The sequence below is a fragment of the Ailuropoda melanoleuca genome, chromosome 1 (genome assembly GCF_002007445.2).
Source record: "Ailuropoda melanoleuca isolate Jingjing chromosome 1, ASM200744v2, whole genome shotgun sequence".
Classification (NCBI taxonomy): Eukaryota; Metazoa; Chordata; class Mammalia; order Carnivora; family Ursidae; genus Ailuropoda; species Ailuropoda melanoleuca.
Genome location: NC_048218.1, coordinates 147,576,649 through 147,602,419, shown reverse-complemented (window position 1 = coordinate 147,602,419; position 25,771 = coordinate 147,576,649). Strand labels below are relative to the sequence as shown.

The following is a 25,771-nucleotide window of genomic DNA, read 5'->3' as shown; positions in this document are numbered from 1 at the left end:
TCTGTTTCTTTATGCTGCTATGTCTACTGCAGGTTTCAGAATCTGGAAAAAGTAGAAAATATTTTAATATGATTTTAGAGAGTAATTTTAGAAATCATTGATAACCAAATGGCATAGTTGTTCTGTTTTTTTAAGATTTTATTTTTAAGTAATCTCTACACCCAATTCAGGGCTCCAACTCACAACTCTGAGATCAAGAGTCGCACACTTCACTGATTGAGCCAGCCAGGCACCCCGCAAAGACATAGTTTTTGCTTATTTTTATATGACTTCCTTTATTCTAAGCATGTCTCTGACACCAGCTACTCATAAGGGTTCTCCACTATGGGATTTCTGGCCAAGAGACACAGCTCAGAGTCTCCGCTGCTGCCCGGCGATTAATTTTAATCTCATTCTTGTTATTGATGGCAAACACACCAGGCAGCAAAGGAAGCTAGCCAATACCGGCTGGATGGTGCTTAGCACAATAGGTGACCACCAGGTTGCCCAGGACCTCTATATTGGATGTGTGTTTCTTAACACAGTTTGGAACATGCAAATTTTGTTGGATCAGCTGCTTATTAAACATCAGGAAATGTACAAGTAGTACTGCATAAAATGATAGAAGCCAACCAAACCCTGCAGGGCACCACGCTTCATCGAATGGTCAGGTGCCACATTATTTCATGTACCGGTGAGACAGGAAAGGACCCTGCCAATTAAACTATGATACAATACCTTCTTATAAGTGACAATTCTTGATTTTATATTCACAGTAAACGTCCCTTTAGATTTATTTAGATATAGATTTTTAAATCCTCTATTGTATTTGTGCATATGTATAAGGGACAATTGAGGCAAATTAATTGGTTATTTCTAAAACATCTTCCCATTCAGTCTGAATCTTCTGAATCACTTTCTGGCTCTGATGCCCTTTCCCCCCTCCCAAATCGGCCTCTAGGCCATCAAAACACTGGTGCTGAAGCATTTCTTGAGTGTTCTCCAGGAGTGTCTCTGGAGTTTTCTTCCATTTCATTCTGTTAGCTTTGAAGAACATGGACAGAAAATAACTTCATTATGATCAGGCCTGATTCAAATAAGACTCGTTCCGATTTCAGGCATGTTAAAATAAGGAAATATGTATATCCTCAAATTGATAAAATATGGTATGTCCCAATGTTTTCCTTTTGGACTAAAGGAGTACTTGGTATGTGTGTATCATTGAGCTTCGATGTGCTGTAGAGAAGAGAAAAAGCAGAAATTCCAAAAATCCACTGAATACGGTGATTTTCCTTTTTCACTGGCAACTAGATGGTATACTTATATTTTTGATGGGAGGTCTATTTTATCTAACCGTGGCAATGTTTAATAATGTCTAATAATCGTTAACTAGCTGGCTCTTGCTAGATCTGAGATAGCCTAGAAGAATTGAAAAGGGAGAACAAAATCTCCACAAATTTGCAAGGTAAGAATCTCATCAAGGGAGCGTTCTCTCTAGTTACGTACTGAATAAGATTAGAAATGCCGCGTTTTGTTGCATATTAATATTGGATTTCATTCTTGATGCAGTGCGAACACAAGATTTGTGAATGTGAGAAGGGGGATCCAGGCGACCCAGGGCTTCCTGTGAGTACATTTCCACTGTGAATGGAGGGTCAAGTCAGGAAGCCCTAGTTACGATGGTTCTACTTGCACTTGGAAACGCCCCGGCTGCTTTGTGCTGCTGAAAAGCAGTCGTGTGCAAATAGCAGCAAACAGGGAAATGCTGTTTCTTTCTCTTATTCCTTTTTTTTTTTTAAAAGATTTTATTTATTTATGTGACAGAGAGACAGCCAGCGAGAGAGGGAACACCGCAGGGGAGTGGGAGAGCAAGCAGCAGGCTCCCAGCGGAGGAGCCCGATGTGGGACTCGATCCCTGAACCCCGGGATCACGCCCTGAGCCGAAGGCAGACGCTTAATGATCTGCGCTACCCAGGCGCCCCTCTTTCTCTTATTCCTAAAGGAGTACACTCTGTCCTTAAAAATAAGCCTGGGATTTTGCTGACCTGAACGGAGGGCAGATTCGATTTAAAATGATGATGTTGTTCCCACAAAGTATGTTCCAGCATCACTTCTGATGTGACAACTGGGGCCAGCATTTCTCAACACTGAAGTGAAAATACAGAAAAAGAGATACAAATCCTTGGTGCTTTAGGGAAAGCGTTAGCCCTACTCCACCTAGAAACAAGTGATGCGGACCTGGCTGGAAGCGTGTGTGTGTCTTCACATGTATCCAAGAACAACACTGGGTGGCCTCTCGGGGAGGAAGCTGGTCAGGAAGCTTTGAGGATTAGAGTGAATTCTGCAAAGTGGAACTTGGCAACTAAAGGTTAAAGGCAGGATTTATGACGATGATTCAACACTTGATAAAATAATCCCCAAAGGAGTGCTTCCTTTATATGCTGGTCTAACATCTGGTAGGTGCTATGTATGCACTGGGAAGGTGTTTGCAACAATATCTCCATAACTGGAGACATCACGTGTTTCTCTAACACATACCATCAGATGCATCCATGCTGCTTGTTCAGCATTCCAGTTACTTAAATGGTTTCAAACCTTATAGGTCAGAAGCCCGGTGGATATAGTTCACAGAAATGCGTGGATCCAGTTTTTGCACAAATGCTTATATTTAGGGGCAGGAAGGAGAATGTTTACTGTGAATTTCTTAGACTATGCCACATTTTCTCTTGAGACTTGGGTCCAAAGACTATACTTTTTCAAACCATTCTACCAATCAAGGCATTAGAAAGTGAGGATGTTTTTCTTTTCTTTCTTTCTTTCTTTTTTTCCCTAAAATGTAAGTTAGATATGTTATAGGACAATGTAGCAGCCAGTAGAAGCTGATTTTGGCCAAAGCAGAGTTTTAACGTACCCTTCTTATAAAGTCTTAGTTTATATTTATTACACCAAGAAATTGCCAGGGGAAGGTTTACTTGGGATATTCAATTATGTTTTAGAATGCACAGTAAGAAAATTTACAGTTGTTGAGCTAATCTGACAATTTCAGTCACTCAGTATTGTTAGAAATGACGTTACCATTTTTTAAAAAGTGATATATGTATTTTTAAAGATTTTATTTATTTATTTGAGAGAGAGAGAGAGCACAGGAGTGGGGGAGAGGGGCAGATGGAGAGGGAGAAGCAGGCTCCCTGCTTGATCCCAGGACTCTGGGATTATGACCTGAGCCGAAGGCAAACGCTTAATCAACTGAACCACCCAGGTGCCTCTAACATACCTTTTTTTTTTTTTTTAAGATTTTATTTATTTATTCTAGAGAGAGATAGAGGGAGAGCACAAGAGGGGGGAGGGGCAGAAAGAGAGAGAGAATCTCAAGCAGACTCCCCACTGAGTGTAGAGCCCAACACAGGGCTCGATCCCAAGATCATGACCTTAGCTGAAATCAAGAGTTGGTTGCTTAACCGACTGAGCCCCCCAGGCACCCCACCATGTTTTTTTTAAACTGAAGTATAGTTTAAAATAGAACTAATAGAACAATGTTCTATTAGTTTCAGGTGTTCAGCATACTGATTCAACAAGTTTACATGTTATGCTGTGTCACCACAAGTTGGAGCTACCATCTGTCACCGTGCAGTGTGATGATGATACCGACTCTGTTCCCTACGCTGTACCATACCATGTTTTAATAGGGACAGACATAAAACCACACTATTGAGCATTTATTGAGTGATCCTAAAACCGGTTCTCAGAAAAGCCAGCTCTTTGGTGGTTTGAGACTAGGAAAACATAACACCTTTCTGGAACAGGATTGAAGCACTCTCTTCTCTCATCTTTGAGATTACCCCTTGGATATCAGGCAGAGACAGTACATTCTTTTGAGCAAATCTGGAGAACGTACCTACTCCAGACAGTGCAGTCTTCCTGGTGTGTAGTAAAGCAGGGAGTACCGTGGAGACTCTGCTTGGTAGCTTACGCTTGTTAACAGTCTTCCTTCCTTTCATGGGATGAAGCTGATCAGAAAGCACTGTAGTGTGTAAAAAACCAATAGGATGTGTGCTCAATATAATCTTTTTTCCCTTTGCCTTCAGGGTACACACGGAAACCCAGGTATTAAGGGTGATCGAGGACCAAAAGGAAACCCGGTAAATGAATAAACAGCTTTCCTTATAAACCACTGTACCATTTTCTAGATTTATTTAAAGAACAAAAATGAAGAAAACAAAGAGCACTGTCGTGTATGTCAATGCCAAAAATTTGATGATTCCTGTGAATAATATGGGTTGCTTACTTCCTGTGTTATCTATCTGGTTTGTGTTAGCTTACAAATCCTAAGTAATATATGACCATTTTAGTCAGTAAGTCTAGGAAACCTAGGAATACTGAACAAATTGAAATTTGTCTTAACATAATGTTGGCCCAAATTAATTGCTACAATGTTCCATGAATTACTAATGCATATTCCATATCAGATTGACATTGACACTTAGGTTTTTTATGGATTCATTTTATGGATAACTGACCTGTGATAATAATAGAAAAAATGATTATCTCCTACTCCCAGACCATCTTCAGGCATTTCCCCAATTCTTTTCTTTGCGTACCCATAAAAAAAATTCTAGATTAATTAAAAAAAATCAGATAATATTTCGGATCTTCCAAGTTCAAGAGTGACTAAAGAAGTCATAGGAGAGAGATATAACTATGTGAAAATTTATGGCAAAATTCTATGTAATGAAAAATAATTATTAAAATAAAGAGGAAAATGGAAATATTTGCATCAAATACAATGGACATTGGGTTGATTTCTATAGTATATAAAGACTTTATAAAACGGATGAGAAAATATCAATCCACTTATAATCACTTGGTCGAAGGACCCAAACAATTTTCAAGAGAGGAAATAAAACCAGTAAATAAAGAAGTAGAAAAACATTTATTTTCACTGGATAAGGACTGAAATTTAGATAAAGACAATGAGGTACCCTTCAATACTAATTATTCACATTTTAGGAACTTCGGAGTCCAGGGTTGTTGGGTTGTTGTTTTGCATGTGTAGGGGGGGGCAATTTTCTAGTTCACATAGTTTGGGTTTTTTTTTTTTTTTAGGTGTTTGTGTTTCAAATTTTAAAAAACATGTCTTTTTTTGTAGCAGTTAACACAGCAATATTAAAATAATAATAAGTAGTGAGAGCAAGGAGGTGGTAAAGCTGGTTTGCTCTTCATTGCAAAGGTAACTTGGCGCAAACATTTTGGAAAGCGATTAGACATTACATAAGAAGTATTCAAATATTCGAATTTTAACCCAATGACTTCTCTTCTGAAACTATGTTTAGGGAGGTCATGAAAAATGGAATAAGTTAGATGCATGAAAGTATTTTAGATGCATGAAAGCCAATTGCTTGCTTGCCAAAGAAAAGGAATATGATGTATCTTGGGTGTCTGTACAATACAAACACACACAACCCCACACACTCATTACGTAGGTCCGAACTGATGCCATCATGTCTTCTTTTTGTTTTGTTAAACACCTGTTTTAAATCTATGTTTACATTTCATTTATTTGGCTTGTAATTTTGGGCCAAATAATATATTTTCCGAAGTCTTGCTGAAATCAAGCAATTACTCTTAAGGACATTTTGGAAAACATTCCAAAGCCCCTTGGAGAAAAGCCAGAAGGGCTGGCTCCGATTGGGTACAATGCTGCATTTGAGAACAACAGCTGTGTTGTTAAACTGGGATGAAAACTTGGCCCAAGCTGGGCAAATGTACCTGGATCCTGCACCCTATGCATCTGGCTTCACTTCAAAGGGCAAAGGCTATCTGAACTGCTGTTTTCTTCCCTCGATGGCATGGTGAAAATGTCAATGGTAAAGGCCAAAGATTTTTTTTCCCATTGGGATTAACCTGTTAATCTGGGAATTCTGAAAAATGCATTTTATTGAGCCATCAGTCCCTCTGCAGGGCTGTGGAATTTTGACTGAGTTTTGTTTGTTTGTCACAGGGTGATGCTCAAAAAGGGGATCCTGGAGAAAGAGGCCCAGGGGTACGTATACAACTGCAATGCCTTCCCAAGAAAGTAATCCAGGAGGCTAAGACTGTAATTGATCACTGCGATCCCTGCAACGCAACTACAAAAATGATTTATACATACGTGTGCTCTAATGGCTCAGACAGATAGGATCTTAGAGGTGGAAATGTGGGGAAAAAATACCCTGCTCAGCAGGAGTGATGATGGGACAGGCTAGTCAACTACGTGACATTCTCTGATACTTAAGTGAGATTTGTGGAAGACTCAAATAAGAAAAATATCTTCCTTGGCATCTTGTGTTTTTTTTTTTCCAATAAAGAATGATTTAAAAATTCTGGGAGCACAGAACTATGTAATCTAGACTATGCTTTTGTAAATTTGATCTACAGACCCAAAAAAGCTATCATTCTAATGGATTTATTATTCCTAAAATTAGAAGATGTTAGAGATTGTCTGATAAATAATCACAGTAAATTTCTTCTTTTGCATTTTTCTGGGGAGTTGCAGCAAAGTAGCAAAGAGCAGAGAAGTGTGTATGGTGAATAAAAAAAAGGCCATATCACCTTGCTCCTCCTGGCTTGTCCCCTCGGTGAAAGCCCAGGAGTCAAGCCCAGAGGTTTTCAAAACTGATCTCCTGGTGTTTTTAAGCAACCTTATGAACAATGGAAATTCATTCAGAAATGTGTGTTTTTCATTTAGGAAATATTTCTTAGGTGTCTTCTACATATAAAGCATTTTATTATGTGAAAATAAAATTAAGACAAAGTGCTTATATTTTTCGAAAAGTTTGTTATGGGAGAGATTAAGATATTTAAAATAGCTACAATATTGGTTGCCAGAAGGGAGGTAGGGGGATGGGCAAAATGGGTGAAGGGGAGTGGGAAGTACAGGCGTCCAGTTATGGAATAAGTCATTAGGATAAAAGGTACAGTATAGGGAATATAGACAATGGTATTGTAATAGGGTTGTATGGGGACAGATGGTAGCTACACTTGTGATGAGAACACAATGTACAGAGAAGTTCAATCACTATGCTGTACACCTGACACGGATGTAACGTTGTGTATCAGCTACACTGTGAAGCAGAATGTCAGAATATTGTAAAAATTGCATGCACGAAGTATGGTGGGCACTCAAGATATTGAAGCCAAGGTAGGTGTTAAAGGATGACTCCTGGAGAGTGTAGGACTGTGACAGGAAAGGACAGAACAGAAAGGTGGAAGGCGATAGGCATTCCAGCTGCCAGTGCCCTAAGCAGCCACCTGAGGGAAGGCGATGTGTTGGAAAACAGTGCGGGGAGGTCAGGATGCCTGAAGAGGAGCGTTGTCAGACACAGCTTGAAGGTCAGAGTGGGGGCTGCATGCTCTGCTAGGGGAGAGGCTGAGATTTTAGATGAAGCGTACAACCCAAGAGCTGTGTCCTTGGAAGATTAATCTGGCATGACTCTAAAGGAGACATTGAAGTGGGAATAAGCAAAGGAAGGAGCACTTAGAAGGTTTTCTGTTACAGTCTGTATGAGAGCGGGGACACTGGCTAGAAATTCTCTGGACAATACGAAAGCCACTAGCCATATGTGCTCACCAAGCAGCTGAAACATGGCTAGCCTGAATTGAGGGGTGCTGTAGGAGTAAAATAACAGTGAATTTTGATGACTTAGTACCAAAGAAAATGTAAAATATCTCATTAATAACTTTTATACTGGTCACATGTTGAAATGACTGTATTTCAGACCTATTGGGATCAGTACAATAGATTATTATCATTATTATTATTAGTAGTAGTATTTTAGAGAGAGCACACATGCATGCAAGAGTAGGGGGGGAGGGACAGGGCAGAGGGAAGGGAGAGAGGGAATCTTAAGCAGGCTCCATGCCCAGCACAGAGCCCAACGTGGGGCTCTATCTCACGACCCTGAGATCATGACCTGAGCTGAAATCAGGAGCCAGACACTTAACCGACTGAGCCACCCAAGTGCCCCTCAGTAAAATATATATATATTTTTTAAAGATTTTATTTATTTATTTGACAGAGATAGAGACAGCCAGAGAGACAGGGAACACAAGCAGGGGGAGTGGGAGAGGAAGAAGCAGGCTCATAGCGGAGGAGTCTGATGTGGGGCTCGATCCCATAATGCCGGGATCACGCCCTGAGCCGAAGGCAGACGCTTAACGAATGTGCCACCCAGGCGCCCCAGTAAAATATATTCTTAAAAATTAATTTCACCTGTTTGTTTTGCTTTTTTAATGTGGCTATTAGGGAATTAAATTACATACGAGGCTCACATTCTATTGGACAGAATTGGGCCACAGTGATGATAAGCTAGAAAAGAAGAGACCATTGTGAGAAGCATGAAAAAAGGCTGTGGGGACTGACTCTGACTCATATATTCAGCAAACATTTATTGAGCACGTGCTATATGTCGGGCCCTTCTTTACATGCTGGGGATACAGGACGGAGCAAGACAGATAGCTCCTGTTTCATACAGTGGTCTAGCAGGGGGAGCAATAAACAGGCAAACAAACGAGATTTCAGCAGTGAGATGTGTTCTGCAAACATAAAACAAGGTCATGAGGGTGTTCTAGGCAGAAAGAGCAGTAGGTGCAAAGGCTCTTGAGTGGGAATAAGCTTGGCAGGCTGGAGAAATGGAAAGAAAGCCAGAATTTGGCAAAGAGTGGTGGTAGACGGGTTATCAAGATAGGCAGGGGTGGGTTACGGAGGGCTCTGCTGGCAGGGGTAGGGAGGATGGATTTAAAACTAAATGCAGTGAAAGCTGGTGGAGAATTTTAACAGCCTGGATTAAAGGAATGTAAGGGGCAAGTAAAGAAAAAGATAATTGTAAACTTTTGATTCTGTGTAATTTGAAATATGATGGTACCATTAAAAGAAACAGGAAAGTCAGAAGCAAATCTGGCGGACTGATGGGTGCAGTTTTGAATATTTTAAATTGGAATAGTTTAAAACTAGTAATTAAGATACTCTGAAAGGAAGGAAGGAAGGAAGCTGATAGGAACCAAACAATAAATTGACCAGAGATTTCAGAAAGAAAAACAGGGGAAAAAAGAGGATACTATAAAAAGTAACATTTCTATTCATAAGCTGTGTTAACTTCTTCCTAAATAGTCCTAACTCTTTTAACATAAAATAATGACAGGATTTTAATATGGTTGTGTGCTGTCAGGGGTGGAGAGCACCCACAAATTCCTGAGGCTGGAGGTCCAGCATTTCTTAGTGTTGCGATCGTGAATTGTTTTCATGAAGAACCCCAATTTAACTGTCTATAATGCGGCCTTTAATTTTAAGCACAAGATGAAAACTTAAACCCTTTATGCTAATAAATATTTCTAAGATGAACTAAATTATAGTGTAACAATATTTTTGACTGTAGTTCTATTTTTATGTCCAATTTCTCAGTGACCTCTCATTTGGAGAGAAGTGTTATTTCCTTCCCGAAGTTTTTCCTTTTTTGCCTTTTGTAAGAAAAGTCATACAAAACAGAATTCTGTAGTCTGACACGTGTAACTGCGATAATAGCTTGTTTATTCTGCTGGTTTCTCCAGCTCACTTAAACTATGTCTTACAATTCTATTTTCATACTTAAAAGCTATTGTTGTAGGAAAAAGACATGAAATCCTATTTGAAAAAGCCTTGGTATTGCTTAAAGTTGGTAATTTCCCAGTTCACTTACTATTCAGGACTATATTACTTAAGGGTTCCCGGGCAGGGACACAATGGCGGAGGCTGTGCAGGCTTCCCCGGAGTGACACAGAAGGGGAGCAGAGGCACCGGGCCCGCAGTTAGCGGGAGATAAAATATAGCAACTTAAAGGTCACTGTCTCATTAGGGTTGATAAAGGAACTATTCATTTCGTTGATGTTCTATATCCCAGCCCAAATTTGAAAGGAGGACCATCATGGATATAAATATTTACACACATTGGAAAGGCCATTATCTTAGCTCACTTTCAAAGACAATTTCTTCAACAGTCTCTGTGAAACATTCTCAGCTGGGACGCTTCGTAGCTTAAAAGTCAATGCAACAATTTCGAAAGGAGCATTTTAGGCTGTCCCTTCTACCACAAGTTTCCGTATCTAGTCTCTCCTTCAGCTGTGGGACCAAGCGTAAGGAACTGGGTTGGAAAAATATGTGGAACTGAGATAGAATGTAATTAAGGGAAACGTAGGTTCAGACAAGTTACATCGCTTACATTTCCGTATGTGGTCTTTGTTTCCTTGACCATACAAATGTGTTTTGTTATACTTTGTAAATTGAAAAACATCAAATACTTCCTCCAGGAACGTCTTCTAATGTTTTACTCTTTCTTTCCTTTTTCAACTAGGGAATTCCTGGGTACAAAGGTGAGAAGGTAAGTTGGTAACAAGGCATAGGTAGACAAGGATTTCAGAAAGAAAAAGAAACATAACTGTATTTATGTACTTAATAAAAGTTGCTTTCCTTAATTTTTGTAAGTCTGGATTCCCTAGGTCCTAAGTATATTCTTAACTCTGTTAATATAAAATAATAATAGAACTTATGATATGGGACATGTTATAAGGGCTGAAAGGCACCCTAAGGTTTCTGAGATCAGGATCCAGTCTCTCTCAGCTCTGCAAACACGAGAACCCCAAGGTAACAGCCATGCAGCCCAGATATCCAGACTCAGAGTTTCTAGATACAAATGGATGTAGTAACACGGCAGTTAGGTTTCTCTCCTGGTGATTCATTTCCTCTAACTCCTAGACACCAGATCCTTCTCACAGAAGCAAGAAGATTTATCCTGGTGAAGCAATAAGGAACTGCTTACTTCATACAGTCAGGCATCTGGGTAAAGCTGGGTAGGCGTCTCTAGATGGGGGGGATAAATTTGACAAACAAGAGTTATGGGCTGATAGGTTATTTTAGGATTCTTTGCCAATTACAAGTTAGCAAGCTGGATGGGGGCTCCAGAAGCTTTGAGTGTGTTTTGTGGTTCATTTGTAGGTCCATGACGCTGTTCTCTCTGTTAGCAGATTGTCGATCTGAAAGCAGAACATGTCCCTCTCATTCAATCTGTCTACAACCCTCAGAACCCGGCCCAGAGATCTCGCTATAGATCTCCTCCAGTCTGACCCCCATTGGAGCCAGGAAGCTGCAGGGCAAGAGTGGAGGGGGCCGTGCTAGGAGCACTGTTGTACTGCCTGGGGCACCTTCGGGGTGCATCTGTTCCTCCTATGCTGGAAGGAACCAGAAGTGGGGAGGAGTCAAGTGGAAGCAGGGCTATAGGCTGGGGCATGGGGCTGTACTTGCACATGAACCTCTGAGGAATACAAAAATTCTTTCATTTTGTATTCCTTTTGAAGGGATACATGTCGAAAAGGGAAGTTAAAACATTAGTAGTTTATTAGCTTCATGTGTAACTTTCAAGTATTTCGATACATGGTATATAGGCCTCCCCTTGCACTCCTGCCCTGGGCCCTGCATATATAGAGGTGAGTCTGCATACAGGCAAATAAATACATCCCCAATCACTGGAAATGTTAAGTGTATGTTTCTTCATCCATATAGAACTGGATTAATGTAGGCTTCCTTGATTTACAGGGTTGTTGGAGAATCAAATGGAATTATGGATGGGGCAATGTATTATAAACTCTTTGCTGGTCTATAAATGTAAGGTGCTGTTACAAAGAATCAGGGAATCAGTGATAATACAGGAAAATTAAGAAAATTTCATGATTGTAAAATTGTCCTATATACGGTTGAAGAAACTTATCCAGGCCCCCATCTTGAGTTATAGTATGAGCTACTCAAGAACACTACATATATATTTACACACATGCATACACACACTCACACACACACACACACATTCATGTATATTTATATATATGAAAAGACTCATTTAACATTCTGGGAAATTACAGATCACTGATGGAGTTCTCATTTGGAAAATACAAGCTGTCAGAGTAAATTGACCCCGAACCATTGACATTCAAACCAGAATTTCACCGGGAACAGCAGCATCAGCAATCAGAGGCTGGGAACAGAGCTAATCTGTTCGTAGCTTTCTGAAGCACTTGCTCTGTGAAACTGTGTAATTGCGGCCATTCCACAGGGATTACTGAGCCCACCAAAAAGGAAAACGCCTTTGCGGAGGCAAATAACATGAGTACAATATTTTCATTGATGGAAGTCTGCCCCCAAAACAAATGCTGTTCCTCAGGACCCTATAGCTAACAAATCTGTCTGGACAAATGGAATGTGAACCCTGGCCAAAAGAATTTTGAGTGTATTTATGGTACTTTTCTGTTTTATATTTTGGTGGTTGACTCATTTTATCCCATCCAACATTATTAAATTAATTGCTTTCTAATTGATTCTTCAACAATGATTTTCCATTTGCATCCAGAAATAAATGTTCAATTTGTTCTAAGTGAAAGCTCAGTTTTTCCTGGGTCAGTTTGACTCAGTTTGATGTGGTGAGAGAACAGATTGCTTTTGAACAGAGGCATAGCTGGATCTAGGAATTGTACCTCCCTCTTTCCAGCTCCTGATGCCAGCAACACCCCATGTCGTACCCTAGGCTAACGGAAAGTAACTTGCAGACCACGGCGGGGTGCCTCGTTCAGCGTTGGGTTGTTGATGAACATGGACTCGGGAATGTAATGCCTGGGGTCATGGGCGAGCTATCTAATCTCTCTGAACCTCCTTTTCCTCTCTTTCTCTCTCTCTCTTTAATCTAATATAATCTTTTGAGGGGATTAGCAGTAATGTAAAGGCTTTGGACTTTGGATCCATGACTGGTGGTTACAATTGTTATTTCCCTTCCTAGAGCAGTGCTATTCCAAGGGTGGTCTGCCCATTGGCTGTCAGTCTGTGAACTGCTTGTTGGTATTTTGTGATGAGATAAAGCTTGCATCAGAATATAAGTCCACTATACCATTAAATACACTGTTCTGTCGACATTCATTTTTCACTGCGTGTTTTCTTTAATGGAGGCAGGGCACTGGTGTTCACCGTAGTGCAAGTTTCTGACGTCACTGTGGAGTGGCGCTTTGGGTAGCACACCTCACAGCACGTGGACGATAAAGCAGCAGCGGAAACAGACAGTAGTGAGGGCACTGGACTAGGAGTCATTGGCTAGCATGTACATTTAAGTAACTCATTGAACCTCTCCAGTTGAGTTGCTCTATCTTAAAAATATGAATTGTTTAAGGCAACATGGTCAGTGATATTGTAATAGTGTCGTATGGTTACAGATAGTAGCTACACTTGCAGTGAGCCCAGCATAACTATAGAGAAGTTGAATCACTATGCTGTACACTTGAAACTAATGTAACCCTGTGTTATGCTCAAATAAAGAAAAATTTTTTAAAGGAATTGCTTTGAGGTTCGGGAAAAAAATATGAAAGCACTTGAAAATTCTAACTTTAGTCATTTTTCCAATTGCTTTTGATACCTTTTAGTTCTAATTATTCAAAGTCTTAGAAGTCTGATACAATGGATTAGTATTCAGAGGTCCCAATTCTCATTCTACACAAGCAAATTACTTAACCTTTGGAATCACAGTTCTCAATCTGTAAAATTGGGCTAATAATATCTACATCAGACAGTTAATGGCAGCTTACCTGCGATAACGTCTGCAAAATAATATTGATCGTAAACTGTAAAGCATAATTTAAATGTTAGTTCTTTTTTCATAACTACTCCAGGAAAGGCAGGACAGGAGACAGTGATGATGGGAAGTAACAGCATGCTTGCCATCATGCCCGTCCCCAGCAGGTCTTGCTAATTCTTCATGGCTCCTTTCCCCACCAAGCCAGGGCATGGTCTCAGGACCTTTTTCTTACTACTAACTGATCAAAGTTGGTACTCAGGATGGAGTATCGTGTTGTGGAAAAAATAGGGACCGTGAGTCTGAGCTACCTGATCGAGGGAAGTTATCTTGTTGAGTGTAAGTTTTTTCATCTACAAAATAAAATTGTAAAACTGATCTCATTGAGCTGTGATATAGATTCAATTAAATCACACGCAAGGAGGACGTGGTAGCTGCTCAGTAATCCTTAATTTCTTTCCTTTTAATTTCATCCACCTCTCAACGATGTTAAGCCTCACTAGGTGGTGTCATGGATTCGATTCTGTCAAGTTAAGGATGGCTCATGGATCAAATTTTTCAGAGTGCAATGCCCAAATAACCCACAGGATTGAGGATAAACTTGTGCATAACCCATCAGGGTGCTTATGTCATAAGATGTCTTTTTTTTTTTTTAAATCCTAACCCCGAATGACTACAAATGTCCTCTTACTAATTTCATTTATTTATTTCTCAGGGGGAAAATGGAGAATGTGGCAAACCAGGAATAAAAGGTGACAAAGTAAGGAACACGTTTTTAAAATGCTAACAGCTGTGATCCCTTTGGGGCTGAGGTTCCTCAAGAGGAAATTCCTGGGATGCATTACTTTGCTCTCACTACTGGAGTTGGAAAGTCACTGGCTTCATTTTCACATTTGTAAAACATGAAGCAGAAAACAAAGCCATGCCTAACTTTAGTTAGTGGAACCCCCACAGGCCTTTCCTATGGACCTTTAAGACCTTGCTTTATGGCACCCTAACCTTTGAGGCCAGGCCTACAGAATGTTATGGCGAAAAGAATAATTTAACCTGCAAAGTCAACTCAAGCTCCAATCAGGTCAAAGTGGAATTGTTTTTCAGATGTAAACACTAACAGCAAGCACTTTCCAGAACAGAGTGAAGAACTCTATGGAATAAGTTATTGAAATAATTATAAATAATGTGACAGAACTAGCAGAGACAGGGGTTTGAAATTTTGAAATTGCAGCAAGCCACAGGTAATTGGGTAGGTATTTACCTTTCACTAAAAAATAAACATGAATAAAGTATTTAAACTGGAGACAACATTAAATATGTTGTGAGTTCCTTAATGGACCAGAAATATACAGAGAGTACGTTTGAAACATAATGACAAAGGGTCCAAAAATGTACAGACTAAAAATAGTTTTCATTATAGTTAAGAACTATTAACAGCACGCTACCAAGATACTCAACTCTTTTCATATCTGTATTTTAATTATGGGAGAGAGCCAAGGAAAAAACCAGGCAAAAGGTGAAAAGAATAAGATAATGACACCGGCCTATGTAACTAAGCACTTCAAATGGCTTGAGACTTTGTGAAAGCTTTTAAAGTACTGTGAAGTTAAAGGCCAGGTGAATCCGAAAAATGTAGGCTTGGTAATTATCTCTGGGCAAAATGAAACTGTAGTAATGAATAGATTCTGCCCAGAGGATAATTGAAAATGGGAGACAGACATGGACTTGAAAATACAGAAGAGGGGACACAGAAGAACAAAAATGAAAGTTAAACAGTAACTGTGAAAACTTTCGAAATGAAAATGGCTGACGAAGAGTTAATATCATATTTCATTGTCATAAGATGTCAGGGATTTTTAAATGCCCTATTATTTCCCGTGCCAAAAAGAAAGAAAAAGTGCTGCCAATTATAAACAGAAGATGCAATTGATTGTAAGATGTATCTTAGTGTCGGAGATGTAAAAATCTGAAAAAAAAAAAAACCCCGCATGTCTAGAGTCAATGAAATATAGTGCCCTTGACATGAAGAGTTCATATAAGTTTATAAGTCAAACATACAAAGAACATGAAGAGACACAAGAGAGACAATGTGCATGGCTAATAAATGAAAATATTAGCAATCAGATAAGTGATATTAACACATGAAAATATTATTTCACTTATAAAATTAGCAAACACTGAGACAATATATAATATCGAGCCTTGATGGGGAGTCTGTAAGGTGACAATGCATGCTCTCTACTCAGTAAGAATGGAAATCTGAACAAACTCCATGGAGGAAAGTTTTGCTTTTTCTTTCCATGTATGGTGTGAACATAGAGAGAGAGAGCCTTGAATGTGCTTATCGTCTCTGTGTCTTTCAACCTCTTCCAGAACATCAGCTTTGGGAATCCATCAGAAGTGGGACATGATTTATACACAAAGATGTTCATTATAATATTATTAAAATAGAAATCATCAGAAACAACTTAAATATCAATACTAGGGAAATGAGTACGTAAAGTGTGATAGATTCATATTCTTGAATATTATTCCATTTACTAAGAGCTTTTAATGACATGGAAAAATATTTTTGGTACAATGGAAGACCAGATGAGAAAGGCACAAAGTTGTATATGCCCTTTAATCAAATTAAAGAAATGTAATTATTGCATATGCCTAAAATGTTAATAGCAGTTCCTTCTGTGTGATCTTTTTTTCTGTTTCTTTGCTTTTTTCTATAATTGCTAAGATGTGTCGGTTATGAACACGTTGTATTTTGGTAAACAAAAAAAAAGTGAAAATGTGAGAAAAGAGAGACTATATTATATTCTCATAAAAATAAATTCTAAAAAGTTGACATGTTGAAATATTTTTTTATTAAAAGAGGGTTGAGTATAAACACTGTTTTGTTAAGTTGCATGTCTTGAAGATGGGCAAAAGAGTGATCTAGACATCGTGTAAACTCACCAAATTGTCAATTGAACTGACTTTGCCTTGTTGGAAAGAAACAATATTCCACTAAGTGTACTGCTTTCTAAAGAATCTTAAGAAATAAATTCTTTACTTTGATCAAAATTTCAATATACAGGTGAAGGACTTACATCTAAAATTGTGCTTTCACGGAGTTTACTAAAGGAAAATTTGACCTTAAGTTGGCTTATTAATTCGGATCATTTTGTTAACAAAAACCAACAATGTTGGCTTTGCTGTTTGGATAACCTGGGAAGATTGGCCATTACTGAGAACACATTCCTTCCCTCCACCTAAAATCATTGCACTTTGAAGATGGATATTTAGAGCAACTTACCATTAATTTTATTCCACAGGGATCCTTAGGACCACATGGACCAAAGGGACCAAGAGGACTTCAGGTAAGGAGGCTAAATCAAATCTATGTCTGATTAGATTAGATTAAAATAATAGGATTAGAATCACCTAGGAAGCTCTTAAAACTCACTGTGCCCATTTGCTCTCTCTGCCAATTCAGTCAGAATGTATAGGGATTGAAGCCAAGCAAAGCCAAGCATCAATAGTTTTAAAGATTCCCAGGTGATTCCAATGTGCAGAAAGTTTGGAAATCACTGCCCTAATGTTTTGAGTAACTAATTCAAGCTCCCCAAAGATAGGTACCAGCAGGTGAGTTTACATAGTAGAGGGATAAAAGTTTAAAAATTCGGGTCTAGGAAGACAGATAAATCCAAAGCATTTAAAAATAAGATGTAAATATTTTTGCTTTGCTACTATAATATAGTTGGAAGAACTACGCATTTTATTTAAAGTACAGTATTTGTATTGTTCCATCATTATAAGTACTTAATGCTCTGTAACATGGAATAATTCTTTAAGGCATTTATCTAAGTTAAACAAACTCCATGGATTTCAAAAAATGATTTAGATCAGTGCCCCCCCGCCCCCCCCACCTGGGGACTCGCTTACTCTAAATTTTTCATGGGGGGTGTGATGTGTGTATATGAGGAGTTAATTTCAGTATTTCAAAAACTCTACTGAAAATTATAACTTGACCCAAGATTTCCTAGACAGCATCTAGTTAACCATCAACTTCTTTGCTTTGGCCTAGAATTGTAGCGGGGCAGGGCAGTAACTCTGGTTATCACAGGGTCATGAGAAGCTCCAACTTTCAGTTATAAATGCCTTAGATATTAAAAAAATAATTGTTGTTCATTCAAAATTTTTCGGAAAAGGTGTCCAGCATAGGAAAAAGGTTGGAAACACAGACTTAGAAAGCAAACACCTGGTGAATAAATGTTTGCTCTCAGCTTAAGTATTATTTTAGAAGCTGCCTATTTGACACGAGCATTTTTTTTTAAAGATTTTATTTATTTATTCGACAGAGATAGAGACAGCCAGCGAGAGAGGGAACACAAGCAGGGGGAGTGGGATAGGAAGAAGCAGGCTCTTAGCGGAGGAGCCTGACATGGGGCTCGATCCCAGAACGCCGGGATCACGCCCTGAGCCAAAGGCAGACGCTTAACTGCTGTGCCACCCAGGCGCCCCAACACGAGCATTTTTATCTCATTCCACTTCTCAGTCACATGTGACCCCAACGTAATGCCGAGATATATAGTCTGACTTTAAATTCAGCATCTGTAGGGACCCTAGTGAACAATTCAGTCTTGGTTGGCCTTTTGTATACAGAACTAATTCTTGGTTTTCACCTTGGAGCAGGGCATTAGTGGACCTCCAGGGGATCCAGGTCTGAAGGGATTTCAAGGCAATAAGGTAATCATACCCTTTGATTAAAGACAGGCAGAGTGCCTTTCCCCTAGTGAGCTATAGTGATGTGTGTTTTTATTAAGCAGAAGTCAGTGGACTCTTTGAGGATGTATCTTTGGCAATCCATGATAACCTGTGGATGTATACACAGAATCGTGTTCAAGTACATGCAGGAACTCAGTGGCATAACTTTATCATTTATTATCATATTATTCAAAGGCACATTATTAAATACAAGCCATTATTCAGAATCTTTGCAGTATTTCCTTCTCACTCCTGCTCTTTAGTCATTTTATGATTCACTAGAAACTGAAAAGTAGTAACAAATAACCAATTCAAATCACTGTATTTCCCAATATGTGATGTCAACTCAGTATATAGTTTATAAAAGAAGGAAATTTATAACTGTCATGCCAACAGAAATCGAGCTTTTAAAAATCATTACAGGGGTGTAATCTCAACCATCAGTACCATGTTTGTAATGTCGTTCCACAGATAACCAAGCAAGACAGAGGGAGGGGTTGAATAAGAGCCAAATAGAACCAAAAGATGCTATGGCTGGGAGAGTTAAAAGACCCTTAGAAGACCTGGTTTTAAGGCTCTGTTTTCTAACGAGAGTGGCCATTAATTTGCTGAAAACAAGCTTTTTAGTACCTTTTAAACTCTCCTCAATGCTTAGTAAATTTCATGGATATAGTGAATATCCAATAAATAGTATCGTTAGTGACTGGAGATCTGTGGAATTTGCGGCAGCAAGAACAGCAGAAGGTGTCATCCCTAGTGGACCCTAGACAAAGCCAGGTTTTTAAGGGTGCTATCAAATCAAAGCTGTGGGGAGCAGTTGGGCTACTTGAGTGTTCTTTTTCCAGAGAGAAGAAAGAGAGTGACAAGTATAGTATTTTTAATGAGATAACGACAATGTGTGATTTCCCAGGCCACTTTTAATTGGCAAATTAAAATAGAATGAGCTTCTCAGTGGGAGTGTGCTTAAGCTTCATCTGGGGAAACTGCCTTTTCCAGTCTTTGCCTATGATTAATTCTCTCTGGGGAAAAGAAATGTATCTCTTGAATACTGAGTAGAAGTTTTTATAAAATTGCTTTGGCTGTGGAAAAAATCCTGCAGCAAGAAAAAAAATATTTTGACAATCCACACTTATTTCTAGGATTCTTTGGTTACCTAAGATGATCATTTTCATGTTTGTGAAAAAAAAGGCTTCACATCAGGGATTGGGGTTGGAGTTTCCAACAGTGCTAGAATTATAGGAAGTTTGAGCCACGAAGGTTCTTAAAGATCATACTGGCCCAGAGTTTTCTCCTTGGAAAATGAGAAGCAAAGTCTGGGTATCACATGGCTTGCCTGAAGCTGAGGCACAGCCAGGGTCATCAGCTTTGGAGAGCTCCCTTGGAGGGCTGGGGGCAGGGCAGGCAGCTTTGGGAGACCACAGAAAGGTGCCATCATTTGCCCACTTCTTTTCATGTCTCATACAAATACTATTTAGGTTTCTCTTTTAACATAAAATTATTTATTTATTTGTTTATTTTTAAGATTTTATTTAGTTTTATTTGAGAGAGAGAGAGAGAGCACACAGTAGGAGAGGGAGAATCAGACTTCCCCACTGAGCAGGGAGCCCAATTTTGTGCTCAATCCTAGGACCCTGGGATCATGACCTGAGCTGAAGGCAGACACTTGACCAACTGAGCCATCCAGGCACCCAACATAAACTTATTTATGCAAAATTTAATTCCAACAGTATATTAAGGCTTAGAGTAAATATAGTCAAGTATTTAGGGGAAGTTACAATTTTCTGAGGTAATAACATTTCATGCTTGACTTTCACATCATCGTAAGTATTTGAATACTTTTCATGAATTTTCCAAGGTCCTCTTTAAAAAAAATTTTTTTCTTTTTTAAATTGTGGTTAAGGGGGCACCAGGGTGGCTCAGTTTGTTAAGTGCCTGACTCTTGGTTTCAGCTCAGGTCATAATCTCAGGGTTGTGAGATTGAGCCCTGGTAGGGAGTGGAGTCTGCTTGGGATTATTTCCCTCTGCCCCTCCCCCTGCTCTCTCAAATAAAATAAATAAATAAAATCTTAAAAAAATAAAAACAAATAAATTGTGGTAAAGGATATATAAAATGACCACTTGGGTTTTAATTGCAAAATTCACTGCCAGGTTAATACACAAAGCTCATCGCCAATTGAAAAGATGTCAATTTCTGAGAATGTTCTGGGTTGCTGGGAGCAAATGAAGTGGGAGTGGGTTTTTCTTTTTCCTTCTAGTAATATTTCTGGTTTAAGGTCACAAATCTAATAGTCTCTTGACTTATACTTCAAGACTATTACTAATTTCTACTTCTCTTTGATTCTGTCAACCAGAGATACGTGTCGCATTGATCATTAAGATTTTTTAAATTTTATACATTTATTAGTATATTATCTTAAATGTCAGGTTTCAGGGAATGATTCCATCTTGTGTCTCAGAATGTACTTCTAAATCTTGAAGACTTAATATACTCTTTTTTCCTCAATCTGGAAATAATGTTACGTTTATAATGACATTTCTTTTCATGCATTACCCTTTTATTATAATGTTTATTAAATGTTTTTAAGAAATTGCTGTTGAAAATTGTGCAAAAAAATTCTCTAAAACCTAGTAATTCTGTATTTTCTAATGGGCACAGGGAGGATTATTTATTTTGAAACTTCTATAATAATTGATAACATTTATTGTATATTTACTATGTACAGATATATAGTTGTAAATACTAACTTAACATAATCCCACCTTTTGAGGCATGTTTTAGTCTTACCCCCATGGTACAGATTAGGCTACTCAAACAAAGAGAGTTTAAGCAATGGGTTCAAGTATGTAAAGCTAGTAAGGGATAGAGAGAGCCAGGATTCAAACCCAGCCAGTCTGCTCTTAACCACCATATTATATTTATCTCCTTAGGAATATTGCTGAATTTCCTGAATAGTTGACCTGAGATAAATGCATTTCTTTTGGACAGTATGGAAATTGCACCTGTCCCTTCTCTTGTACTCTGGCTGGAAACAACAGTCTGTTGAGAGGTGCATTTCTATTTCGTTATAATATTCATCTGAAAATGCAGGAAGAGAAGGATGGGAATCGCATGGGAAAAAGAAACCAGTAATGTGCATTTTCAAATATTTTATTTCTTAGGAAACCTTCAAGCAGAAACCTTTAGATTTGTAACATTTGAAAAGATTTCATAAGAGTTTCTAGATGGGGCCTATATCTTTGAATTTATGAATGGTTTCTCTCATGAGCTACATCCCATTGGATTTTCTTCATCAAAGCATTTGCAGAAAGGTGGCCAAAGAACAAAAGGAAAAAAATAGCATGTGATAAATCAAGGGAAAATGTGATGCTGGCCCGGTTTCACAAATCATTTCTGTCATTAATATTTTCCACATGTAAAGTAGCTCCTATTTTACCCTGAATGACCTTGTTGTCTTAGAAACAAAACATAGATGTTTCTCAGCGTGAAACTGTGGCTTTCAGGCCACTTCAGCCTCCCCCACATATGAAGGTCATGCAGTGACATTCATAAGAAGAACATCCCATCAGTCTCTAAAATCAATTAGCATCATAATCACACAAGGGCCTTATCCCTAGGACCAAACAGAAAATGCTATAACTCTGGAAAGAGCCTGGTGCTCTTTCTGAGTAAAAATTGAGTACCTAAGAGCCCTACGTTGACTTCCAGGGGCTATTGTGATGGTTCAGGTTGCAATCACATCTAGTCCTAGAATGAGCCCTCTCATAGCTAGAAAAAAATGGCTCAAGATTGGCAGGGCTTTCAAATCACAGAGAACAAGTTACAAAATGAGTTTTGTACAAATAAATACAGTAGAATGCTGGGTATGCCAAACCCACATTAGGTAATTTTTGCCATTTCTTGATGTCTTTCTGAGGTTATTTTGGAAGGGTATTTCCTTCTCAAATCTCTCTCAAATCTGCTCTTTCCAAGACCCTCTTTGTGCTTCTGGAGGAGGGCCTGCTCACTGTAGCAGGAGCAGAAAATAGCTTGTGGCATGTTGGAGTATCCTAGTACTAGAGTTTTAGTGCTAGGGCCAAAGAACACTAGGAAATAGCCCCGATATGCTTTCCCAAGTCAAAGTACCACACGTTAAACCTCCAACAATTAGAAAGACCATGATATTATATTCTGTATTAACTCTTTTTTTTTAAAGGTTTTATTTATTTATTCAACAGAGACAGAGACAGCCAGTGAGTGAGGGAACACAAGCAGGGGGAGTGGGAGAGAAGAAGCAGGCTCATAGCAGAAGAGCCTGATGTGGGACTCGATCCCATAATGCCGGGATCACGCCCTGAGCTGAAGGCAGACACTTAACCGCTGTGCCACCCAGGCGCCCCCCTGTATTAACTCATCTTAATGGATGAATTACCTTGCTTCTCATAACCTCTTCCATTGTTTTATCCAGGACATTCGTACATTTCCTGCAGGGCTTTTCTCCCCTAAAATTTTTCTTCTTGTACTACACACAAGTCTGAGAAACTCAGAGTCCTTTTATGTATGAGACTTTGTCTTAACTCACTTATACTTCTGAGATGTCAAAAAAAACAAACAAAAAAACCAAAAAAACAAAACCCCACAGAGAAATAGCACCATTCGTGTCCAGTTTACTAAATAGATATGGTGAGGGTTAATCTCCAGTGAATCAAGCATTTATCCATCCATCCAAAATGAACAAAGGACCTCATATCCATGAATACATGGAACCTATGTTTCAAGAGGAGTGAGGGCACATCAAACAGTTAGACCACTCCATGGTTCTGCACCACACCATGACTCTTGGACACCGTATTTCTCCTTCTCCAACTCTGTCAAGGTTTCACCTCATTTCTTGAGGTTTCCAAGCACAGTATATATTTTTCAAATAGATAGTATTCTTCTGAAGAAGTTAAGTAAATAAGTACTAAATGTATAAATCCTAAAGTTGAAAGTGCAAACATAATAAACAGCTCTACACAACAACCTGTTTTCTTCAAAATGCCCTATGAAAATAGGTCAATCTTAAAAAGGGGGCTGGTTGTCAACCATTGTGATAGCTACTGGGAAAGTCCATGCATGTATTTTTGGTAGCTGGTAGTTTCCTGTTAGCTTCCATGCTTTATACCTTTAAACATTGCTAGCCTTCTTTCAGATACTAACCATTGGCAGGAGAATTGGACAAATATGTGCAGGTCCTTCACTGTTTAAAAAAAAATCCAAGCAGAAGATCCAGTGACAATGGGTCGGGAGCGTCACTGTCACATCTGAGAGAAAAAATTGTTATATGCAACAAAGAAGTATTTGTTGACTGAACGGGTGAATGAGTATTTAAATGGAATGAGTTGTCGACAGTATCCTACTGTAGAGAGGTCAAACAAGCAAGAGCCTAAAAGAGTCATTTATTTTTTTGTCAACTTTGAAGTTATTGAAAATCTTTAAGGGAGCAGTTTCAATATAGAGAGACTGGGGAGATGACAAAGGAGAAGGAAACAATAGCCAGGAATTCTGACCATTCTTCCAAGATATTGGGATAATATAGGGAAAGAGGACAGTCTTGACATAACCCATCAAAAGCTCCTTGTACATTTAATAAGTCTAATGTGTTCTTATACTTCCACTTAAAAAAAAAAAGATTTTATTTATTTATTTGAGAGAGACAGAGAGCCCAAGTGGGTGGAGGGGCAGAGGAAGAGGGAAAAACAGATTTCCCGCTGAGCAGGGAGCCCAACACAGGGCTTGATCCCAGGACCCTGGGATCATGACCTGAGCCAAAGGCAGGCGCTTAACCGACTGAGCTACTCAGGTGCCCCATCCTTCTACTTTTTGTCTAAGAGAGGGAAGAAGACTTGGGACTTATTTATTTATTTATTTTTTCAGTATCAAATATACAACTTAGAGTCTCATATTTTCTATAACATCACTATTTTTGCTGGAACAGAATTATCATTAACGAAGTTTTAGTTGTTTTAGAAATACATTCTTGTTTTGTTCATTATTTAAGTACTTGATTCGACTCAACGTTAGCTTAGCAGCTTTAGAAGGTCAACTTACTAAATGTACCTAATATTTCAGTTATGGTTTGGAAATAGTTCAACACCACAGATATGAACAACTTTGAAGAGTTTTAAACTTCCTCCTCAAACAAGCATGCTGTGTAGTTTTATTTCAGCTCTCACACAATTCAGAAACCTAACGATCTCCTGACATCGTGATGTTGCGTTCAACTGTAAAACAATCATGATGTGAAATAGGATATAATTCCTTATACTTGATGGGAAGCAAACCAGGTGAAACATACCTAGACCTCAACAATTCCTAGGGTGGAATAATTAATCAAAGAGAAAAGTTTTTAAATTTACGGCTCTCTTAATAGAATGACTCTAGTTTTTGCTTCATGTAAAGCATTTTAGTCAGGGGACTTGAACGTGTCAGCTTTTCCACTTGTCTCAAACCGATGATGGGCCTTCTGGTTCCCTGGGCAGCTAACAACTTTGAACAAGGTTGTGACTGCTCGGTGGATAGCCGTGTAAAGGGAAGAATCCCTTTGCAATTTTAATTATAAATATCTGTTGAATGAAGGTTGGAGCCAAGCTGCCAAACTATGTGAATGTTTTTTTCTTCAGAGATGTCAAAGTTTAAATGTGATTTCTGTCCTGAGCCTAATTAAAGGGGAAAAAATCATTAGCAATCCAGAAGTTGTTGTGGAAAGGGCTTTGACCTACATGCGCGCCCGCCAACCAGGACTCTAAATGAGCTATTAACTCATTGGATATGAGACAACCGATAGTGACAACTTGAAGTGGCTGCCAGAACATTTGGGGTGTCAGCCAATGGCTTCAAGGCAGATGATTTTCACTCCCAAATCTCTGATCCATATGGTTCTCAGCAGGAGGGGTATACTGTGCGTGTGCGTGCACGTGCACAGAGACTGCCAAGGTAAAAACTCTGATGGGTCAAGAAACCCAAAATGGGAGTGCCTGGGTGGCACAGCGGTTAAGCGTCTGCCTTCGGCTCAGGGCGTGATCCTGGCGTTATGGGATCGAGCCCCACATCAGGCTCTTCCACTATGAGCCTGCTTCTTCCTCTCCCACTCCCCCTGCTTGTGTTCCCTCTCTCGCTGGCTGTCTCTATCTCTGTCGAATAAATAAATAAAATCTTTTAAAAAAGAAAAAAGAAACCCAAAATGCTCCTGACGTAAAGATGCCGACTCCAACCCACCTGCCCAGTCAAGCTGGGCACGAGCATGGAACTGAATCAGTTACTGCAGGGTCTTCAGAGGGATGCCAGAATTAAAAAAAAAAAAAAACACACTAATGTCCCCAATTCAAGTAAATTGCAATAGCATCGCAACAGGGAATATTATGTTTATTCCAAGGGTAAGGCTTTTTTATTGTGGTAAAAGTCCAAGGAGTGTCCATCAGACCTGAGA

At 39.0% G+C, this 25,771-nt stretch overlaps 1 protein-coding gene across 4 annotated transcripts in view; it reads left to right on the top strand.

The window, feature by feature from the left end:
• COL28A1 (collagen type XXVIII alpha 1 chain) overlaps positions 1 to 25,771 on the top strand; it is a 158,517-nt gene that overhangs the window by 11,285 nt on the left and 121,461 nt on the right. For all 4 annotated transcript variants that reach the window (XM_034668093.1, XM_034668089.1, XM_019800270.2 and 1 more), the window contains exons 5-11: positions 1,549 to 1,605; positions 4,065 to 4,118; positions 5,978 to 6,019; positions 10,341 to 10,367; positions 14,308 to 14,352; positions 16,895 to 16,939; positions 18,255 to 18,308. In XM_034668093.1, the coding sequence (XP_034523984.1) occupies positions 1,549 to 1,605; positions 4,065 to 4,118; positions 5,978 to 6,019; positions 10,341 to 10,367; positions 14,308 to 14,352; positions 16,895 to 16,939; positions 18,255 to 18,308 (324 nt within the window). The remainder of the gene's footprint in view (positions 1 to 1,548; positions 1,606 to 4,064; positions 4,119 to 5,977; positions 6,020 to 10,340; positions 10,368 to 14,307; positions 14,353 to 16,894; positions 16,940 to 18,254; positions 18,309 to 25,771) is intronic.